Below are 22,324 nucleotides of genomic sequence, written 5' to 3' on the forward strand. Positions count from 1 at the left end.
TCTTGGTCCCATATCATGTTAATATGTTCTTGTTGTTTTTCCATGCTCATTAGTATCTTATACACCGCACTCATTATACCCCTACCAACTAACTTTCCATTTTTGTTTTCTCTTTGTAAAATCAACCTATCCATTTCTGGACACTCTCTACACTCTATATTTTCCTCTTTCCACTTTTTTGTCCATTGTTCTAGTTGTGGTGCCTCCATCCAAGCATTTCGCCTCTCTCTTACTAACTCTTTTATTTTGTCTTTGTCCATTTCCTTCATCCAATCTTTTTATTTATTTATTCCCTTTTCCCTTAAATCTTTCTCCAATTCTTTCTTCAAATTCTCTGGGAAATTCCCCATCATCACCACTGGCATTAGGGGTGATATCTTTGGCATTAATTTTTCTTTATATTTGGCCCAAATCTCTATTATATTTTTCATCAGGGGATTCTCTATTCCCCCCATTTCTTTTTTTTAAAATTATAAAAAAAATGTTCTCCAACCTATACTTCTTCTCTTGCGTCTCCCATTCTAACCGTTCCAAATCTTTATTTCCTATCATCCCCTCTATCACATATCTTAATTGATTTGCAATGTAATACCACTTTATATTGGGGAGACCCAATCCTCCCACTTTTGGAGATTCATACCATATCTTCTTATTGATCCTTGTTTTCTTATCCCCGTTACCATAATTATTATTGCCCCTGCCAATTCTGTTGCACCCTATCGATTCTCTTCCACAAGCAGTGCCCACTTCTTGCAGAATGAAGATTCAGCACTTCCCAGGCAAATCAGAAATGAAACAGGTCAGGTCATCAGAGCTCGTATAAGGCAGCTCCAATGACTTGTCCTGAACCAGAACTGAGTATTTCCACTTGTTTCAGGGCTTCCTCTAGGACATGTTAAATCTCTATTGCAGACTTGGTGGGTACTAGTTGTGCAATGGAATCAGCAGGACCCACCATTTCTGCAACAGAGTCAGCAGTGGCATAACCACCCTGTTGGATATTTCCCAGTGATTCCTTGTTTTGTAAGCTATTGAGGAGTTTCCTCCTTTCTCCTTTATTGTCAGCCAGGTTTTCTGTTTATTTTGGCCAAATGGAAATAGAAGAGAGAAGGATATTTAGAAAAGGGGTACAAGTTAAAGAACTACAGGACTGATTGAAATACTTGAAGGCAGGTTATAAAAACTACTATGTTTATTAAATAAAGGTTTTAAGTTAAAAATTTCATTTAGTTCAACTTTTCTGCCTCTTATATCTGATATGAGAAAGTAAACTGCATCTGAGTGTCAGAACTGTATATTAAAAAAGGAAAGCATTTTCAAGGCCACTAGCTTGATTTTTTTAAGAAACATAATTGGGTTACTCTTTATCTCTGTTAAATATAGGAGTAATGATTTAATGGAGGAAGATTGCATGCAAGTTGTCAGTCCATTATAAAGCAAACTCACTGTTTCACCACTCTCAGGAGCTCACGCTTCCTCTCTTCTTCCCTAACCCCTCCCACCCATCTGCCAGGAAGTGGCAAAAGATGGATTTGTGCAGAATCTACATATGTAGAACCAGATCTTTCAAATGTCTTGACTCATAATTCAAATCTTTCCACCCGATTTTCCTAGACAGCAAGGTGTTTGGATCCACCATTGCTAGACTGCTTAAGGCCTATATTGTCAGGGCATATGACTCACAACATCTATCACAGCTGTCACACCTTACATGCACCCCATATGAGCTGCAGCTATCTCAGCAGCTTTCTCCACCAATGCACCACTAGTGGAAATGTGCAGGGCAGCAATGTGGGCCAACCCTAACACATTTAACATCGCTACAGACTAGACAAATTTGCCTCAGTGGAGGTGGCCTTTGGGAGAAGTTTGCCAGAGCTTGATTCTTCCTGAATAGAATCAGCCTCTAGCCCACTTGTAAGAAGGGGAGTAGCTTGGCACATTTCAGTCCTTGGATGCCTCCTCTCAGTAACCAGAGAATTGAACATCTGATATTATTCTGAGTTAGTGGGAAACAGGGTGTTTGCCTGCTCTGAGGGATCCTTTTTGCCTTTTGAATTTATTTCTGGCTCCACTGTTCTATCCTGTCCTGGTCTCTCCTCCAGGTATTGTGCCTTAAGCTTGGCCATGCACAGAAACTGGAGGCAGAGCTAGAGAACCAGAGCTATCTTCAAAGATCACTAATCATATGATCCCTGCCTTCTTGAGCAGTAAGAAGAGAAAACCCAAATCCTTTGATGCTTCTATACCACCAACCCAAAATGGGTACCCAATGTTCCAGTGTGGAGTTAGTGGGATGTCGGGGAGGAATCCTGTGAGGCACCCCCCGACCAAAGTATGCAAAGGAGAGAGCAAATCCATAGACCTATAAATACATCGAAATTTAGTATGGTATATAATATGGTTCATATGTATTGATCTTGTACTGTCTTGTTCCATTACGTTATAACAGGAGTTTATTTGGAGTATGATTTATTCATTTCAGCTGTGTTCCCTGCAATGGACATTCAGCTTGCTTCACCTCTGCCTGTCCCTGCCCTCTCAAACGTGACAAAAGCTGAGTCAGACAGTGGCTTGGTGCTTTGGCTCTGCACACTGGCTCTGCAACCAAACAGGCTTTTTGGGGGCAAGGATTCAGTGCTCTATAAAGTTCCTTGCTACACTTGCTGCAATCCTATATACACTTAACCTGGGAGTAATCCCCAGTGAACACAGTACACTTGTATAGTATTGCACTGTTAAAGGTCTTTAGTATCTCTTCCTAATTGCCTACCACCAAAATATTATTAGTGTGATGGGCTGCACACAGCATTTAGTGTGTGTTTTACCGGGGTTTTGATGCCGGCCACTTATTCCCACCATGGGAACCTCTCCTGCCAAAGTTGTTTCTGAAGATCAAGAGACCAGCCACAATGCTATTCAATATGATGTCCAGGGTTGTTACTGCAAGCTGATGACCCCTCTATTCCTGTTTAGTGCTCTTTCAATCAAAACCCACAACTATTAGAATTACGCAAGTTTTGTAAAATGTCAATACTTCTGAGTACAGAATGTAAGTTGAAGAATTTTGTTTCCCTCCAAGTGGAATTTAGAACTTTGCAGCCCAGGGACAACCAGAGTAGCTTATAAGTGAAGCATTAGTGGTGAACTAGATGGACTGGTCTACACCTACAGTAAACTTCATACGTGGTGATGGTTTCTTGGCATAAGTTCTTTCTGTATGTACTTAATTAAAGACTATGAAGGGAATATTTTACCAAATTCTATGGAATTGGAATTTTTTGGCATAGGTTTTTAATTAATTGGCACTTTGCTGGAGTCAGCTATTCCTTAAGTGTAGGTTAGTTTGTTATGTAATGTTATTAAACATTTGATAACTTAATCAGATCTGATATATTATTTTTTTCACTTTCTGATTACATGACTGTCTTTTCTGTTGATCAAAGTCTAGCAAATTTAATTTTATGGTCTTAGTCAAAGTATTTCATAGCAGTCTTGCATATTTAATCTTTGGCTGTTTGACTGAAAAATGTCCACGCCTTTTAATGTACTGAAAACATAATATCTTTTAGCCTACAATCTGCAAACTTAAAATGAATTTTATGTCAGATATTCATTTATGGACCACATCTCTTGCTTTTTATATGCCACAGAGGCCTTGTATTTTCTCCCTCTATTGTCTGATAGTGAGGTCATTTCTAGTCCTCTGAGAAATTTTATTCCCAGCCAGATGCGGCCCATATATTAAAAGTAGCACCTGTGGCTAATATCACAGCAGCTTACCATAAATTTACATGGTAACCAGGATTATATCTGTCAAGACTGTTAGAAATGTCTAGATTTAATTTGATTTCCAGCATTGAAGGGGTTCTCCCAACATTTTGTTTCATAACTATATTTTAAAAGTTTTAAAAATCACTCTGCTGTTAAGTTTTTATGGCACTCCCAGCGCCCATCAAGTTGATTTGTTAAATGGAGGTCAGAGTAATGCAACTTGGCTACATTAGGATCGGAAACGAATCTATTTGTGACAAATTTAGTCCTTGTGCGTGAATCTTCTTTGAGTCACACCTGGTTTCAGGTGTAGCTTGTGTCGGTTGTGTTTACTTTCCAAAGCTAAACACTGAAGATCTTATAGTTTTGACTACTTAAAAGGTAAGTTCATTTTCATTTCTCCTGGTAGATTCATTGTCTTAAACATTGCTGTTGATTAAGTTCCCTCTTTTAGACTGTTACACTTGATTACTTTTTGAATGAGTTTAATATCCACCTTGGTTGGCCCTGTGTTTTTCATATGTTCTTTCCTAAGCTGCCTCATTTCCCATTATCCTCTGAGTCTTCTGCCATATGCTGTGATTTGTGCACCTGCAAAGTTTAACAGTATTTCTTTAGGTAGTTAGGTTGATGGGTAGCCTCCCCGTGTATAGGAATAAAATAGCCAATTTGCTATAAATCAGGATTATTTACGACCAGTGTTTGAAAGTGGAGAAAAATCTCCGTATTTGAAAAGGATGGCTGAATATTGAACTTCTGGTTTTTGTGCATGTTTGAGGTTATTTCTTTTATGAAATGCTGATGGCAAAATTTCCAGAACTCACAGATAGAAATTTGCAGGTGCAGTTGTATCAAAAACGTAGTGCAAGAGTAGACTGGTAATACAAGATCAAGAATATATAGTAAAAACATGTAGTTCTGATGTGACCAGATCCTCTTTTGTTTTATAACTTCTCATTGGTTGAAAAAAATATTGCATCTGACTCAGAAGCTCACAGGGTTCCATTTTAGCTGTGAGACCTGGGAGCTTTCCAACTACTCATGCTTTTAACATGATCTTAGTGCCAAAAGCTGATTATTTGGATAATGATTAAATGAAGTTTAAGTTTAATCTTTAACATTATCTTTCCTGGCTTAAAGAGACTATTAGGAAACAGGTGTACCTATCAACAGGTTCTTTTTGCTTTTGTTTTTTTTAAAAAATAAATTATGAAGTTGTTGTTGCTTTTTCTGGTAAGGCAGAATCCATGAAGTTACACAAGTTGTTGCAGTTATCTACATTAAAATGTTAACTTCACAGCAGTCAGGGTAGAAAATTCAGTAGAAAGCTGGTTCTGTTGAAGGTGAAGGCAACATTTGCCCTACATGCCGGTTGTTTTAAAATAACATCAGATATATATCTACATTTAAACAGTAGCATTTCACACTACATTAGCAATATTTTGTCCATTTGGATGTATGATCTCAAACAGCAATAAAGTAGCTATTTTGGTCAGTCTGAATGGAATGAAAGGAGTAGGTTACTCTTCATTGGTTTGCCACCGGAGATGGTACAGAAGACGAGAACTTCAGTGCAAAAAATAACTTTAGTGCTGGAGTAAGCTATTTCTGTGTGAGAGAGTAAGTGTGAACATACCTCATATTAGTCCCATTTTTATAGTTAAACTTTGATTCACAAGTGATACCTGTCACAGAATCATGGTTTCTCAAAATTTCATATTCAAAATTCACTTCTGCTGCAAATAGCAACATGATTATGAGAGAGAAATTAACACAGTTCTGGCTATAATCTTTATTACATTTATCAAATTTAGATAGCTGGCTTCTCTTAGTATCTTCATCCATTCTGCCTTCTTAATGTGGGGTTAGGCTTTTAGTAAGACTAAAAAAAAAATACAACCAAGCAAAAGGAATCCAGTGTGCTTTTGGATGCCACTGGAGCATAAAGATAATGATTACTTGTACAGGACACACACATACATATATATTCACTTGAGTAATAAATATGTATGTATGTTTATGTGTGCACGTGTGCATACACACACACACACACACACACAAATACTCAAATAAAAGATGCTTTTCTAGAATTTATTGTGAGAATTGCAACTCAGATTTAGGCATGTTAATCCTGGTCTTTCCAAAGAAAATATAGCCAGGAAGTTTCATATTCTGTTTGGTTTTTTTAAAAACAAATATTTTGAAAGTGTAGTATAGATTTATTAACTATAATATGTTATAATACATATTCTACAATGGATCTTAATTTAAGTATATGTGAAAATCTTGGCTGAAATCCAAAGAACTGTGTGATGATCTTAGCTTCTCAGTGGGAATTACCAAGTTTTAAAGAAACTGTATTTTTAAAAAATCTGGGCCCTTTTAGGAACTAGTGTGATGGTGTAGTCTGAATGTTGGACTAGGGCTAGGTTGTCCCAGGTTCAAATCCCAATTTTGCCATGAAGCTTTCTGGGTGACCTTAGGCCAGTTACTCTGTTTCAGCCTAACCTACATTGCAGGATTGGTGTGAAGATAAAATGGGGGCAGGGGACCATGTACATTGTCTTACGCTTCTTGGAAGAAAACCAGGATATAAATGTAAAAAATAAACATAAATTTAATAGAAGCCCTCAACCCACATAGCATGCTGCCTTTTGAATCTTGGGAGAATTTCAAACTTAACTTTGTACTCTGTTTGAAGCGGGGGAAAGTCAAAAGCCGCACCCAGTATCCGTTGTGATAGTGACCATTGTCTTGTCAGTTTATTTGAAAGGGCTAAAAGAGATACGTTTATATATAATAAGTTTAATTTTCCACATAAATATCTTTATTTTAGATCCACCTTTCAACCTCTCACAGGGCCACAAGGTTAGTAGTGCCAAATCCACAAGTATATTATGGTTTCTAGCTTTGTAAATCCACCATTACTCATTACATTCAAAAGAAGAGGAACATATGGTTGGGTCAATTGCAGAAGGAAGGTAGCTATTTATTCTTAATTTGAGCTGTTGAATACTTGTAAGATGACTTGATTAACTAAAATTTGGATTTCTGCCATGTCTGAAAAACCCATCACTGTTCCATCTGTACCATGTATTATTTTCAGATACTTTGTTTCAGTTATGTAAGTTTGAATAAGATTTGCATTATCTTTGTCTTCCAATGATATCTCAATTGGACTTTTAGAAAAATTTTAATAAACATTTTGTCTTGTAGATTTAATGAACATTTTTGGATAAATATTTGGCAACTTGGATGTAACTTATATTGCAGAGGCTATATCTAAATCTTTTTAACAGCCTTCACCTACTTTGAAATTGTGGCCATGAACAAGTTAATAAAAACTGTGCGTAGCATTTCCCCCCTTTCTCCCTAAAAGCATTTTTAAAAATTATACTCTGTAATTAAAATGAACTCTGGATGGTAAAAATGTATTGGGGTGGGGGGGAGTAAAACGACAATTATACCTATTTTAAAAATTAACCATTACTTGCCAAAAGAACATCAAACCCACTTAGCGGACATCCGTTAATCCAGTGGTTAGCTGTTTCAGGCTTTAATGCACACTGTTTTACACGTTAACGGTTTTGAAGTTCCAGGCCAAGGCTGACCTTTCACATCTGCTCCTTTCACAGTAGGAATCTCCACTTACTGCTTCCTGTCAGAGTGGATTACAATGACAAAGCACAGAGCTTGTGCTGGCTGCAATTTCGGTTTTGATCAGAATTATTTCTTTCACAAACAATCACATTTGCTAAAATGTTACATCTGCTCTGAAAAACCACTGGCAGCTCCACAGTTTATCAGTTGGGATCAAGTACAGCTTTTCATTTTGTCTTTTCATAAAGCTGTAAATCAGCCTTACGTGTGTTTGCTGGGGCTTTCAAATTTTGGTATTTCCTCCCTGCTTGCTGTTTTCGTCTATTTGTTTTGGCGGGGCCAAGGAAGAAAACTTGCTGATATGGCCAAGTAGCATGTGTCTAAAATTTTGGGGGGACTTGGGTGAATTTTTTCTCTAGAAACCAAAGACTTAAGAGTTTTAATGCTGGATCTAGATCTTATTATGTATTTTGTGTCTATATTACCTTGAGTCTGTATTTAACATACTTTGATGCTGCCTATTGGTGAAAGTGTCTGGAAGTACTAATAACATTTTAAATTGTAAAAGGAGGCTAGGGGTTAATTTCCTGTGATTTGATCTTATTTCCTTAAAGAAGGTGCTAGTAAAACTAGAAGTGGATTAGAGTAGATTCTTCATACAAAGGTCCATATTCCTTTAACTGGAACTGGTTATATATGACACATGTCTTCAAAAAGTTTTTGTTGACGTTTAGTCTATGGATTTATTACATTTAAATAACCATGCATATTGTAGAATCTCAACGAAGGTACCTTTTTTGAGATTCCTAAAGGGAGCAGCTTCCCTTAAATGTGAAGTAATTTAAAAGTTGAAACTGTCTTTCTTTCCATTAGCAAACACAAAGAAGAAACTGCATCAATGTGGAGTGTATGTTGTTTAGCTAGTTCCTTAAGGATCCCAAATTTGAGTTTTCCCTTATAATCAGTCCCATCAGTTAGCCTGTTTGTGTGTTTTAAACAAATTAACTGAGCAATTCTATACTCATCTACTTAGATGCAAGTTCCATTGAGATTAATAGGGTTGAACCACCCTGAAAGCACCTGATCCTATCTGATCTCAGAAGTTAAGCAGGGTTGTGCCTGGTTAGTACTTGAATGGCAGACTGCTTGGGAATATTAGGTGTTGTAGGCTTCCATTCTTCATGGAGGATAAGGCTATCAATGGCTACTAATTAAGTTGGCTATATATTACCTCCAGTGTCAGAGTCAATGTACCTCTATTCCAGTTGCTGCGGAACAATAGTGAGCCACTATGTGAACAGAATGTTGGATTAGATAGGCCTTTGGTCCGATCCAGCATGGCTGTTCTTAGGACTTCTAGGTAAGTGGGTATAGGATAGCAGCCTACTGCTGACTAATCATGCCAGTTAAATTTTTGAATCTAGAATAAGTTAGTCATACTTGTATCTTAATGAAATCAGTGTAAAAAATTAGTCATGAATCATGACTAATTTAAGTTCCATTGATTTCAGTTGAAAATATACACAACTAACTTATTCTGGATCAAATCCAAAATTCGCAACTCGAATAAAATCTAAGCAGGTATTTTAACCTGCCCCTTCCAAAATAATGTGTGTTAGATATATTCTTTAGCCCTTTGCATTTAGATTCTTCTTTCTGTAAGAGCATGTTTTAAGATCTTTGCAACCATGCAGCTTTGTGTCATTTTTATCCTTTGGCCGTAGCTAGACCTAAGGTTTATCCCAGGATCATCCCAGGTTCGTGCCTGCCTGAGCGCTGGATGCCCTGTGTGGCACTTAGATGAACAGGTTTGACCCCAGGACAATCCTGGGATAAACCTTAGGTCTAGCTATGGCCTTTGTTAGACAACATATCTCTGTGGAGAAAGGGTGTTTGACACACTGCACAGTATACCAAACATTCAGGTGAGTAAAAGCCATGTGAGGCAACAGTTCAAAAGCACATATTCCAATTAGAAGTGGCCCCAAAATGTCTAGTTTTCTTTGATGGCAGTGTGGCAGTGCTTTGAGCAAGTTTGATTAACTTTGGACAAAGTAGCTTTATCATTGTCCTTTTGAATTGCATAGAGACTTTATTATTTAAAGCAACTGATTGCTTTAACAGGTGCTTTGCTGCTTAGAGCTTATGGAGTTTATACAGGCAAACTCTCAATCAAGTGGAATGTTTTGGTTGGGTGCTCAAGACTCCATTTTTTAAATAAATCCATTTATTTAAAACAACCCCCCCAAACAAACACTCCACTATCATTCTGGCATATTTCCTGATACAAATACAAGAGAAATCTTCATTTCTTCTCTGGTCAGACATAGAAGATCTTTCTGTCTTTCTTTTGTTATTTCTTTAATATTTTTCTAACATAGCTTATGTAAAAACAACTGAATAGAAAGATAAGCATCATTTAAAACACACACACTACGCATGTGGAGAATACTGTAATATAATGTCATATTGAAGAAATACAACTTTTTTTTTTAAAAAAAGTATAACTTTATAAAGTGGCCTCTGTACAATATACTGAAACATCAAGTGAGCAGAGTAGATATCCTATATATTCAACATGATTTCTAACCAAACATCTGTGCCAGAAATCTTGTGGTTTAAATAAATAAAACTATTTTAGGTTCACTCAGAAACATGTGAATGGCAGTTTCCCTCACCCCTGAAAAACGGACCTTCAAGACTTATCAAAACCTTTTTGAAATTCCCCCCAGATCAAATGTATTTTTTCATTTGGAATTGGAGGGGGGAATGCTGTTTGAGGAAATAGAAAAAATCGAGGCCCTTTGGGCTCACAAAACTATTTGCATGGGGTTGTAGGATGCTGGCTGTAGAATCCAAGTCCAAATTCTTCGTTCTTAGAATCCTAGTTCAAATTCTTTTAGTTGAGTTTTGTTCATAGTTTATCATTTTAAATGGACTTGTACTTTTGCAAACTTCTTTTGAATGCAGATGTATTGTTACTTCACATATGTGTGAACTATTATATGAGAAATGCATACATCTTACAAGGGATTATTTATGGAATTTGAACAGACAAATGGAAATGTTGCATCAAAGAGTACGTGCCTAATTGTTATCAGTTGTTTATATAAATCATTTATAACTCTTCATTTGGGCACTCAAAGTAGCTCACAACAATAAAATATAAACAAAAATATAATTGCAAAATATTCTTAACCTCTTAGTTTCTTCCCCTTTTGACTTCTGTAGTATATAAATGGTATTCATTTGCAAAGCCACCTAATGCCAACTGTGTGCATATCATACTGCCTCAAATAGACATTTCCACCTGTTTTCTGACCTTCCACTACTTCTTAGCTCTCTACTGGATGTGGTGAAAGTGTCTATAAGCCTATTCTTCTGGGATTAACAGTATTTTGATGTCTTTTGAAATATGTAGCTTTCTAAAACTGTACCAGGATTAAATTGCACTGATTTAAACTAATCTTTTCTTCACCATGATTTATTTTTATATATATACTTATAACAATATTGTCTACCCTTTCCTGAAGCTCTTGACATTGTGCTAATACCTGCATGTGAAAATATTGCACTGTGTAACAGGCCATTCCTCTTACCCACAGTTCGACTTGGCTGCATTTATTCTTCATCTCCTGAAAATTAGCAAATCATATGACAATAAACAGAAATGCCCTCAGTGAAGAGAGAAGGGGAAACCGTTGTTTATCTGGTCAGGTGGTTTAGATTAGCAGTGGTGCTGGTCTGTATTATGTTACTTTAAATCATGGTGTCCCAACAGGACATAAATTATGAAGATTGTTACAGTATGTTTCATCCAATGTAAGATCAACAAATTGGAATAATTTTATAGGAAAATCACAGCATTTTGGCAGGACACTTGTTAAAGAATTTGATATAACGTGAAGTTTTGTTCACATTATTTGTTAATATGTAAAACATTGTTTGAATAACATACAAAATGTAAACATTCTAAATATCAAAGGCAAGAATGGCTTTTACAAGATTACACCGAGTGGCAAACTACTTAAAATAGATCAGTGTTTGTGCTTTTGCTGTCAAAATGTTTGATATAGAGCTGGCTAGCTAGTTTCTACACCAGCATAGTTGTAAACAAGTTTGGAAGCTATAGAGCAGCCTACAAGTCTATATACTGTTAACATTCTCCTAATAGTCTTGGAAGAGGACAGAATCGGGATGTAGAGCTTATAATATGAACATGAATATCTGACCTGTTGTTGGACATAAACATACCAAACACTCTGGGTTAAATCCAATGTCATATTAGCAGACGTCCACTAACTCAATGGGATTTTCTCCCTCTCTCTTCCCCATTGCAGCCCTCTGCGCTGCCCAGAAACCTGCTCTGGAGGGTTTCTCAGCCCTCTTCAGCAGATTTTGTGGGCACACAGGGGGAAGAGGGGGAAATCTCTCCCTTCCCAGTTCCACTGATAGCAGTTCCATGAGTCGAATGGCATCATTGGAATCAAGTTTATATTTTCTATGAACAAGATGTAAAAATAAGGACATTAGTAGTTATGTAGCATTCTGATGTAATGTACCTTGTTTAAGAGGTTGAAGTTGTATGAAGGTGTCATGTAGTTTTAAATGTATTTTTATATTCCCCGGAAAACAAAACGTTTTAAATTTCATCTTCATGGATGCCCATGGAGTCCTCCTCTAGGATGTGGCAGCATGTTCCTACAGTGGGCTGGTTACCCTGACACTCACTATCTTTGTCTGGTTCCCCGTTTTCTGTGTTGCCAGTGCAATCATGTGGCATGAATCCTTGAATGTGCTATTAAGTCCAGAATCAATTCTTGAAGATGTGTAGATCACGTTACCTAGTCCAAGTAATTTGAGGAGTGAAAGAGAAGTCAATTTTATAATAACTTGAGTGTAGTTTTAGGAAGGTTTGGTATCCTACACCAGGGGTGGGCAGAGAGTAGATCTCCAGATGTTTTGGACTTCAGCTCCCATCATTCCTGACCATTGGCTATGCTGGCAGGGGATTCTGGTAGTTGAAATCCAAAACTGGAGACACACCTTCTGCCCTCCCCTATACTACAAAGATCTTTCTTTGATGTGACACCTTTTCTCAGTATGCTTGATCTGAGATCAAGAAATTAATAAACCTTACTGAAACCTAATTGTAAGAACAGTATATAGTTTCATTAAATCAAATCAAGACCTCAGTTTATAGCCCTTCTGTAGACAGAAGGGTTTGTCATTTCATGCCCTGCTTGAGAGTTTCCCAGAGACATTTGGCTGTCTGCTGTTCAAAACAGAATGATGGGTTATTGGGCCTTTGCTCTGATCCATTTCCTAACTAATTCCTATGTTTCCCTTGTTTACCAGGGCAGACATTACATGTAATGTTGATGAATACCATAGGAGTACTTAACTTCGATTTAATGATTAATTATAGAAAGCTTAGTAAAAATAATATAATCTATTCATTCCTTACATTTTATACCCTAACACTCATTTCACACTCACTTACTTGGAAGCATGTCCCATTGATATTCATTGTGTTTAATGCCACCAATGTGTGTTGTATCACAGTAGCTGCTGTTAGCATAAAAATATAATATCAAGAAGCTAGTCAGATCCAAGTTAGTGAAGGATAAACGGGAAAATAAATAGCTTTCTAAATGTATAACATTCAATAATTTTGTTAAATTTCCCAAAGAAATTGCATTAATTCTTGAAGTAAATAGTATGTATGTGTAATTCAAAATTTCGCAAGAATAATAGTATGTAATTGACTATATCATAGGATATGGTGTGCTACAGTAATGCTTTAACAATATAAAAACAAACTTACTAAGTACCATATATTTTAAAGTAGGGATTTATTATTATGTCATGTATTGCCCTTTATTATATTGTAATAAATACAATGATATGGCTGCAATTTTCATTACTTGAAGCTATCATGAGATATAACCTTTACTGTTAAGGTTAATACAACTTTCAATAGAATATTGACACATTGGAAGTGACAGGCTTAGTGAATTAGCATATTCCCCCCTCTACTGAATGCCTGAACAGGAGTGCAGGGCCCATGGGCCAACTCTGTCCTGCTGGGCTTCCCAAACTGGGCCAGAGACCCCTCCTAGGGTTCCTCCAAAGGATGGGGCTTGGTCTCCAAGTTCCTGTCCCCTGGAAGAATTCCCCTGGAGGAATCGTCAGTCTCCAATCAGACACGACAGTGGGGATGTAGACAGCATGGAACTTGGCCAGTGCCAGAAATAGTGGCTGCTCTTCCCAGCACCATCTGAATTGCTTCACCCAGTGTATTAGAGGTGTTCGGTTAACTCAGAGGTGGGCTATTGTTTTTGGCACAAGTGCTGGATTGCACCCCGGCATGATCTTCACAGGTCAACTTGAAGAATCGATAGGGACTGTTTTAATACCCACCTCCTTCCAGTATACTGCAGTGAGGATTAAAACCAACGTTATTTTTGTGGATAAAATACATTCTCAGTGTAATTTGCACAAATTAAGACAACAGCATCAACAAGCCCATTCTACTAATGAAGTATTTTAATCATTTAAAAATAATTTTACTGACTCTACTATCCTGAATTTGTTAGGAGAAAGCAAGTCCTATTGAATTCAACCTTTATGAAGGTTTGGCTAGGCTTTATTTGTCTTTTTTTAAATTTAAACATTTCTATACCACCTTTCAACCCTAACAAAGTCCCCCAAAGATATTTTTGGTGTCTAGGACAAGGAAAAATGTCTTAAATTATCATGCTTATTAATTTGAGCTTGATACTAATTTTCCATTGAGTTGTTTTTAAATATTGTCGGATGATTTGAAAAGAAAAATCCAGATGCTAAAATAACCGTCATTGTGGTAAGTTTAGAGTACTCACAGTGCTGAGACGAAGGTCAAGGCCATGGTGGATTTTTTTCAGAATAAACAAAACACTTTCCAACATGAAGTGTTTGGCTTGCTGGTAAACACAACTCACCAAAACTAATCTGACTACTGCCATATCATATATGCTTGACCATGATCTTGGCTCGCAGACTGCTTAATAATATTCATTATTTTAAATTAAAGTTGAAGAAGTGCAGACTCTAGCTCAAATTAAGATTGGTTGTGTTGCCGGAATCTGGTAATTACTTTAATTGATCACCAGATAGTTTCCTTGATCACCAATTACACCCAATTACTGATTATGTTTCAAGACGTGAAGAAATGTCCAAACTGATTATGTAATAATGTTTTCATATATAATCAGTCCTAAATAGCTTTTCCCTACACTGCCAATTGTATTTTATAAAAGGAAGGTTACAGGCCTACAGATACAAAAGGTGATCCATAAACAATAAAGTTCTAATTTCATTTAATTAGCAAGGGAAGTATTTAGGGGGCTTAATAGAGATTGCCCTGCTGAAATTACTTCAGCGGACCTGCTTCTCATTTTCATGGTAAAAATGCTTGTAATGGGGAGATTGCTCTGTGTTTAAAATGGACTGTAACCAAGTTATGCGTCTTTTACATGCGCCTATAAACCTGATTGGAACAGGCTAATATTTCATAGTATATATTATGCAAATCAACTGACACACAAAACACTGTTAATTTAAAATACCTTTGAATGCCAGGGGATGCTTCAAATGCTCTTGTATTAAATGAACTGATTCATAATACTTACTAGTTTCAATAGGACTTCAGCGTACTTAACTTTCTCTATATTCTGTCCAATGCCCTTTCCATTGAAGGCAGGGCTGTTTAGCCTACATTCTAATGCTGATCGATTCCCACTGAGATGGCTAACTCCTAACTACCATTTGTCCTCTGACTATGGTCTACTTGTAACAACATAGGAAGTTGGTTATATATATAGTGGCCAACTGTGCATTGAGTACAACCTTTCTTGCTTCTGTTTCTCTGTAATTGTAGTTGGTAGCTGAAGCATGATTAAAAAATATCCTCGCCAACATGGCCAGATACTACAAACAAGGAGACATACACACCATACTAAACAGTAAGTGCTATGGGCATATGTAGCCACCACCTATTTTGGCATCATTAGTGAGCATCTTTAAGACACTGGAATGTGGATTAATCCTCTCTGCTTTTAGGGCCTGAACTGGATGGATGTTGGGTTCATTCCAAATTATATTAGAAACATAAAAACTTGCCTTATACCAGGTCAGGCAATTGTCCATCATCTATTCTGGCATGCAGCGGCTCTCCAGGATCTCAGGATCATTATCTACTACCTAACTCTTTTGCCTGGAGATGTCAGGGATTGAACTGGGCCCTTCTATAGGTAAAGCATGGGCACTACCATTGGATGATGGTCCAACCCTAGGTTAAGCATGATTATGTCTCATTGAAACCAATGAGACTTAGGCACACTTAACTTTGCTTTAGGATATGTTGCTTCTTGGTGGTCATGACTTTGGCTGCCTTTCAGATTTTTCCCAAATTTAACTTTCCACTTTTCGTGTTCAGGGTGATTTGTTATTGTTGAAGCAGATAGGGACATAAGCTGCTGGCTTGCATTGGAATTGTTCCATAGAAGTAAAGAGTGTTTGTGTCTTAATTATAGGCCATTCGTAATTATTTCTTTTAATTGCATGCTTTTTGGACCAAAATAAGTGTTGATAGTCAGGCAGTGAGCAAGTTGTGTGGTAGAAAGTCAGTGGGAGGGTATGTGTGTCCTGAATGGCCAAAGAAACTTCATTTGAATGTTGCTGACTTATATAAATTCTGGCTTAAGTAAGTAAGAGATTGCTCAGCAACCTATCATTATAGAACTTGACTGAAGAGAGAAGTGTGTGGTACACACAGAGCTGGACAGAGCCATAGGCGAGGACTGAGAAATATGTTAGAAGTAGTAAAATATTTCAAAGTCAATAAGAGCCTCAATTCCAGTAATATTTGTAACTCTTAAGTTCTGCCATAAGTCGGTGCAAAATACATCTGGAGTAAAATATACTGTATAGTGGAAAGCTGGAGCTTTGAACTTTTTATGTGGACAGACTTTCGCACCTGGATATTAGCATGATGTCCAAAATGCCATTTTGTGTCAATTGTGTGAAGATTTTATTTTTAGAAATATGATAGGTAATGTTAATTTTTAATATAATTTCACAGCCAAAATATTTATGATGTTTATGTGGACCATGTGTACAGATATATAGATATCTACTGGATACATGTTGACTTGGGCAGGGTTTTTATTTCCTTTCATCTTATGTCAGAATAAAGGCAGTATACCACCGAAATGTTGTGAGGCTTTTATTAGGGGGAGGAGGATTCTTTACGTGACTTAATACTCTGCATGTTTACTTGGAAGTAAGTCCTTCCGCATTCATTAGAAGATTATTGCAAGTAAGTGTGCATTGGATTGAAGTATTAGTAATTTTCTGTTTTTTAAAAAAATGGTAGGACAGCAAAAACTCTAAAATCATTAAATTTAAAATTTTAAATTAAAAATATATAGAAAATGCATATTTCAGAGCTTTTATCTGAAGCTAGCCACAGATGCCTTTTGCATAAATGAGTGCTGACTACTTTTAAGAGAAGACAGCAATACTTCTAAGTTTCATATCACTTTCTACAACATTTTGAAACATAATTATTTAGTACAAGTGTTAATGAAGGCTGCAATCCTATGCACACTTATTTGGGAGCAAGTTCCCTAGATCTCAGTGGGACTAATATTTGAATAAACACGAATAGGTTCAGGCTACTAACCAAACAAGAGTTTCATGGAAAGTTAGCATTCTCCCAGTATAGGAAAACTCCTGGTCCTTTCAATTGCTGACAGTTTGGTGATTTGTAAATGAAAAACTTCATTGGGCTAATTTGCTCTGATTGTAATGACTGCATTCATCTGACTGACAAAGTGGCTTGCAAAGTCATACTTCATTCAGGTTCCAGTGGCGGAGAGAAAAAATACTGGAACTATTATCAACCATTACGCTGTTTCTTAATTATATGTTTATTCAAAATTGCTATTGTAAATTTGAACATGTTTCTATGCAGAGCTTTTCGTAATGAGTCATCTGTTGCTCAATGTTAAGATATTAATTTATGAATAGGTATTTTAAAACAACGCATGGAATGCAATGTCTTTTTAAATAATCTTTAAATAGGTTTGCAATCTTGTGCTTAGATCAATACTTTTTGTTTCGGTATTGGAAGTTACCTTATAGAATTAGATGCCTGATGTTTCAGGCGCTCATACATTGTGTGTATGTATGTAAAATGTATATATTTATTGTTTGTACAAAATAAACCTATCGTAGCACAGCAGCTAAGTGTGTTTGTGCCTTGTGTCTGGAAGTCTCTGGATGAAATGACAAATCAGCCATGAACTCACTAGGTGGTCTTAGGCAAGCCAGAATTTTCTTGGCCCTCCCCTCCATTTGCAATATAATGATGATAATACTAGCCTACCTTCGGAGGGCTTTTGTAAGGATTACTGAAATAATGTGGGTTCAACACTTTTGGACATTTTGAATAGCATTTATTATTATTATTATTATTATTATTATTATTATTATTATTATTATTATTATTTAATTTGAATGTCTTTGCTAATAACCTTAAGAATTACTGTTTGGCCAACTGGCAAAAATCTTATGAACATTGGGAACTAACTCCTTTTTAACATTCTCTATTCCACAAGTCAAGTTTTGCCAGGATATTATTATTATTATTATTATTATTATTATTATTATTATTATTATTATTAGCCTCATGATGGCACCATAAATTGCCATATCTTAAGTTTCATACATATGTAAAATCTGCATTTCCCCCCTTAACACAGGCTTTTGGCTTTATGACTCGTATTGCTCTTCAAGCTGAAAAGATGAATCATCACCCTGAGTGGTTTAATGTATACAATAAGGTAAGGAGCCTAATAATAATTTAGATGATTTCATTGGCCACTGGGAGCTGGAGGCTCTAACTGGCTAGATCTATGAAAAACGGAGTAATTTTTCAAAAGAAAAGTAAATGTGAGTTTTGGTTTCCAGCGTTACTCATTGTCACTGATATCATACATTTGTTCTCACCTTTTTCAAAATGTGCTGTCTTCATTCACAGCAAGTTATGAAAATCCTGTGTATTTCTGAAAGTGGTTTCCGAAACGCATTGCTTCCCATGATGTCCAGGCATATTTCTTTTGTCCTGCTGTCACTTTGGATCAAGCAGGTTGTGCAGATTTTTTTCAACCAATAGAAATCCCCCCCCCCACCGCTCTGTTCACAAGAGGCAAAAGTAGGATGAGCCTACACACCTCAAGGAACAAATCCCTCTTTCAGACCTCCTGTTTATTTCTCAGGAAAACACTCAGTCTCTGTAAAGAAAAACAAGGCACCTGACATTCTTGCCTTCAAATATCTCAAGTAAATTTTCCAGTTGATATAGTTAGTTAAAAAATAATTTTTGAGGGGAACAACAGACTCTTAGTAAACATAGAATCAAGATATATCTATCAACTCTGAAGTAAGGGACAAAGCATCTGGAGGAGGGGGTAGGTTGTAGGAAAGAAACTTAATATGAAAGACTTGAAGAAGATCTCAAACTTTCCATAAAGACATTTTGGATATTATGAATACTATTTTGTAACTGTTCACATTTCACCCTAAGAGATGTTTACTTGCAGAGAAATATATGTCATCCATTTCCCACCAAATCTAAGGGGTGGCTTGTATGGCTGCGTATGCACAGCATAATTTCTGGTGATAACAAACTGCTGGGTTTGTTCTGAATCTAGTATTCAGAAGAACTAGAAAGCAGAAAGACAGAGTAAATACACTTCTAGCTATTTCTCACACACTTTTCTGAGAATTAGACAAGGTCATCTAGACCTATGAACTGTGTTATTCTCCACTTTTTTTTTTTTTGCTAACTAGGAAAAATTAGCATAGTAGCACATAACGTTCTATTGGGGAAGTGTAAATAATCCCTTAGAGAGCAGCTGCATGATACTAATAGAATGCCAGTCTTTTACTTTTTGCCTTTAGAACTGACCTGCAAGGTGTTGCCGGGCTCTACAACTTTAGGATTTTGGTTTGAATTGGACAACTTAGCATTTGCAGTTGAGTTAGGACCTGAATTCCTTCTGAAATTCAATATGCTCAACTGCTTTTTAAAAATGAGTAATTTAATTGGACACCTCTTTCTGGAAGAAGCCCAACCCTAAAGTGTTCTGTGCTCTCTGCTGGAGCTCTCTTTGGTTAGTCTCCAAGTTCTCTCAAGGCTGTTCACCTGACAGCTGTGTTATGTGATGGCTTTTATTTGAAAAAGCCTTTCCAATTTACAATCAGCAGACAGGAATTAAAAAACAACACAATTTGTAAATATACAAATCAAAATGCATGTGAAAGAGAGTTTCAAACCGAATCCTGATCTTGTCTGCCTGCTTGGGAACACGCTGGCTGGTGAATTGCAATGTTCTTTCTTCTCTCTCATCAACAGGTCCAGATAACTCTCATTTCCCATGACTGTGGTGGGCTGACGAAGCGAGATGTCAAGCTGGCTCAGTTTATTGACAAAGCTGCCGCATCTGTCTAACAACTGGGTGTTGAAATCATCACAAAACAGCATTTCCTTCAAAATGTTTCCCTTTGCATTGTATAAGATATTTATTCAGTTAGGGTGACCATATGAAAAGGAGGACAGGGCTCCTGTATCTTTAACAGTTGTATTGAAAAGGGAATTTTTGCAGGTGTCATTTGTATATAAATGGAGAACCTGGTGAAATTCCCTCTTCATCACAACAGTTAAAGCTGCAGGTGCCCTGCCCTTTTTAAAATCTGGTCACTCCTGCAGCTTTAACTGTTGTGATGAAGAGGGAATTTCACCAGGTTCTCCATATATACAAATGACACCTGCTGAAATTTCCTTTTCTATGCAACTGTTAAAGATACAGGAGCCCTGTCCTTCTTTTCATATGGTCACCCTAATTCAGTCTTCTCTCTTTTAAAGATGTTAATCCTCAAATTCCCCCATTGCTTCAGGGCTTGAAATTATAGAGATTCCATAGGTAGGCAGCATACTGGTGGTACTAGGTAAAGAGGACTGAGATGCTCTGAACTGTCTTCATCCTGTCTATCTCTCACACTGTAACGATCTTCCCCTACTTTATCCTTGGTTAATGCTGATCATTCCATCAGGAATTCCCAGAGAGAAGATTTTAGAAAGCACCAGTGATCTGGGCTTAGAGGCAGGCTCAGGTTCCACTTCACCAATCAAGCTTCTCTTTTGTCCTTTGTAACCTATAGTAGTGGAAATAGCACAACTCAGTATGGGAATTAGAGTCTGAATTTCTGATATTTCATTGAATGATGATAGCATTATTTGTAACAGCAGCTTTTGCTCAATAACTAACGTGGCAATTGGCAAATCATTGCTTGGAATTAAAGGGGCCTGTGCAATTTCTATGTGTGTAGTGGTGTTTTTTCATCCCTCCCACTTTCACACTGACACCTGATTTCTCCACACACCCAGCAGCTTCTGAGACTGACAGGACCCACTGGAGTGGCATGCAATGTGGCAGAGGATGCAGCTGAGGGGGAAATGAATGAAATCCCCTTCTCCAAGTGTGTGCAGACATGCTTTTGACTTGTGCATGGGGCTCTTTGGATTTTAGCCAGCAGCTACTGTCATTAATTGTGTGCACAAAAGTTGCATTGGAATTTATAATAGTTTATAAACATAAGGCATTTTGGGTACAAGCTAACTAAATTTAATTTAATTAAACTCTTGATTTTATATACCTTTAACTCTTGCTTTAGGCCATGACATGGCCCAAGGGGACTGTTCTCTGTCCTGCTATTTGACCCTTTTAGTGCTCTGTAGCTGCTAAGAAGCAATACCTTGTTTCTAAAAAACAACCTTTTTTTAGGATTTGGGGTCAGCAGGAGATGCATGCATTCTGCAGGCCAAGTGTTGCCTACCCATGCTTTAGGATGACTCAAAGGCACAATCCACATAAAGCAATGAAATAGGAGAAGCAGGTTAGGCAAGGTCTGAGAGCAGAGCTAAAGCCTTGCTTTACCAAGCAAGAGCCAGAAGATTAAAACAGAATTATTTGTTAAGCAACAGCTCACTCTATACACGCAAAACACACACACACACACACACACACACACACACACACACACACACACACACGTACGTATAAGCAAAACAAAACAGACATGTAAAATTATTCAGTAAGGCTTAAGCTATATGTGATGCTCAGTCTCATGTAGTTTCCTTCCACTTTTCCTTTTAAAGACCAAATGCAGCTGCAGAATCTGCAGTGTGGAGTAGAAGAGTGGCACAGGAAAAGGGGTTTCTTAATATTTTCTGCTCCAGTGAATATCTTTCTCCTGCAGGTACTTGGGGCAATTTTTAGCAGAAAAACCCTAATAGGGAAAGTATAGTGATGGATGGATCTGTCATTCTCTGTCTCGCCAAGGATTTTTGAGGTTAAGCTGATTTTGTCTTGTTTTTGCATGAGCTTGCAATTTTTTTAAAAATCTGTATGACAATTTGTATGCGTTTTTCAAAATGTACACTCAATGACAAAAAAATTGTGCACATTTTGGAAATGTACAAATTTTCTTTGTGCATTTTTCAAATGTGGGCATGTTGAACATTTCAGAAATGTTCAGATTTCCGACTACAAAATGCATTTAGGTCTGAGAGTAGGGAACTGGATAAATTCATTAAAAAAATATCAGTGGAAAGAGTTTTGCACACATCTCTCCTGTGCTGAAAAAACAAAGTTGGGCGGAAATTTTCATATAACTGAGTATTAGGTGTACTTTGGCCTTAAGTAGACATGTCCTAACTTAGATGAAGAACATGTAGGACTTCATACTTGTGTTTAGACCCTCAGATCCATATGGAGATCAGATCCATGTGGACTTCGTGCCTCTCATTCAGATATCAAAGATTCAACAATGGATCAAGCTT

General features: G+C 37.0%; 1 protein-coding gene and 1 pseudogene across 1 annotated transcript in view; both read left to right on the plus strand.

The window, feature by feature from the left end:
* The window catches only part of PCBD2 (pterin-4 alpha-carbinolamine dehydratase 2), a 32,092-nt gene extending 11,292 nt beyond the window's left edge, over positions 1-20,800 (plus strand). Inside the window, exons 3-4 of the mRNA XM_063120759.1 lie at positions 18,183-18,263; positions 19,838-20,800. Coding sequence (XP_062976829.1) covers positions 18,183-18,263; positions 19,838-19,933 — 177 coding nt within the window. The 3' untranslated portion in view covers positions 19,934-20,800. The remainder of the gene's footprint in view (positions 1-18,182; positions 18,264-19,837) is intronic.
* Positions 8,427-8,545, plus strand: LOC134397049 (5S ribosomal RNA; annotated as a pseudogene).
* Positions 20,801-22,324: the final 1,524 nt, after the last annotated feature.

Source organism: Elgaria multicarinata, chromosome 3 (assembly GCF_023053635.1).
Source record: "Elgaria multicarinata webbii isolate HBS135686 ecotype San Diego chromosome 3, rElgMul1.1.pri, whole genome shotgun sequence".
Taxonomy (NCBI): domain Eukaryota; kingdom Metazoa; phylum Chordata; class Lepidosauria; order Squamata; family Anguidae; genus Elgaria; species Elgaria multicarinata.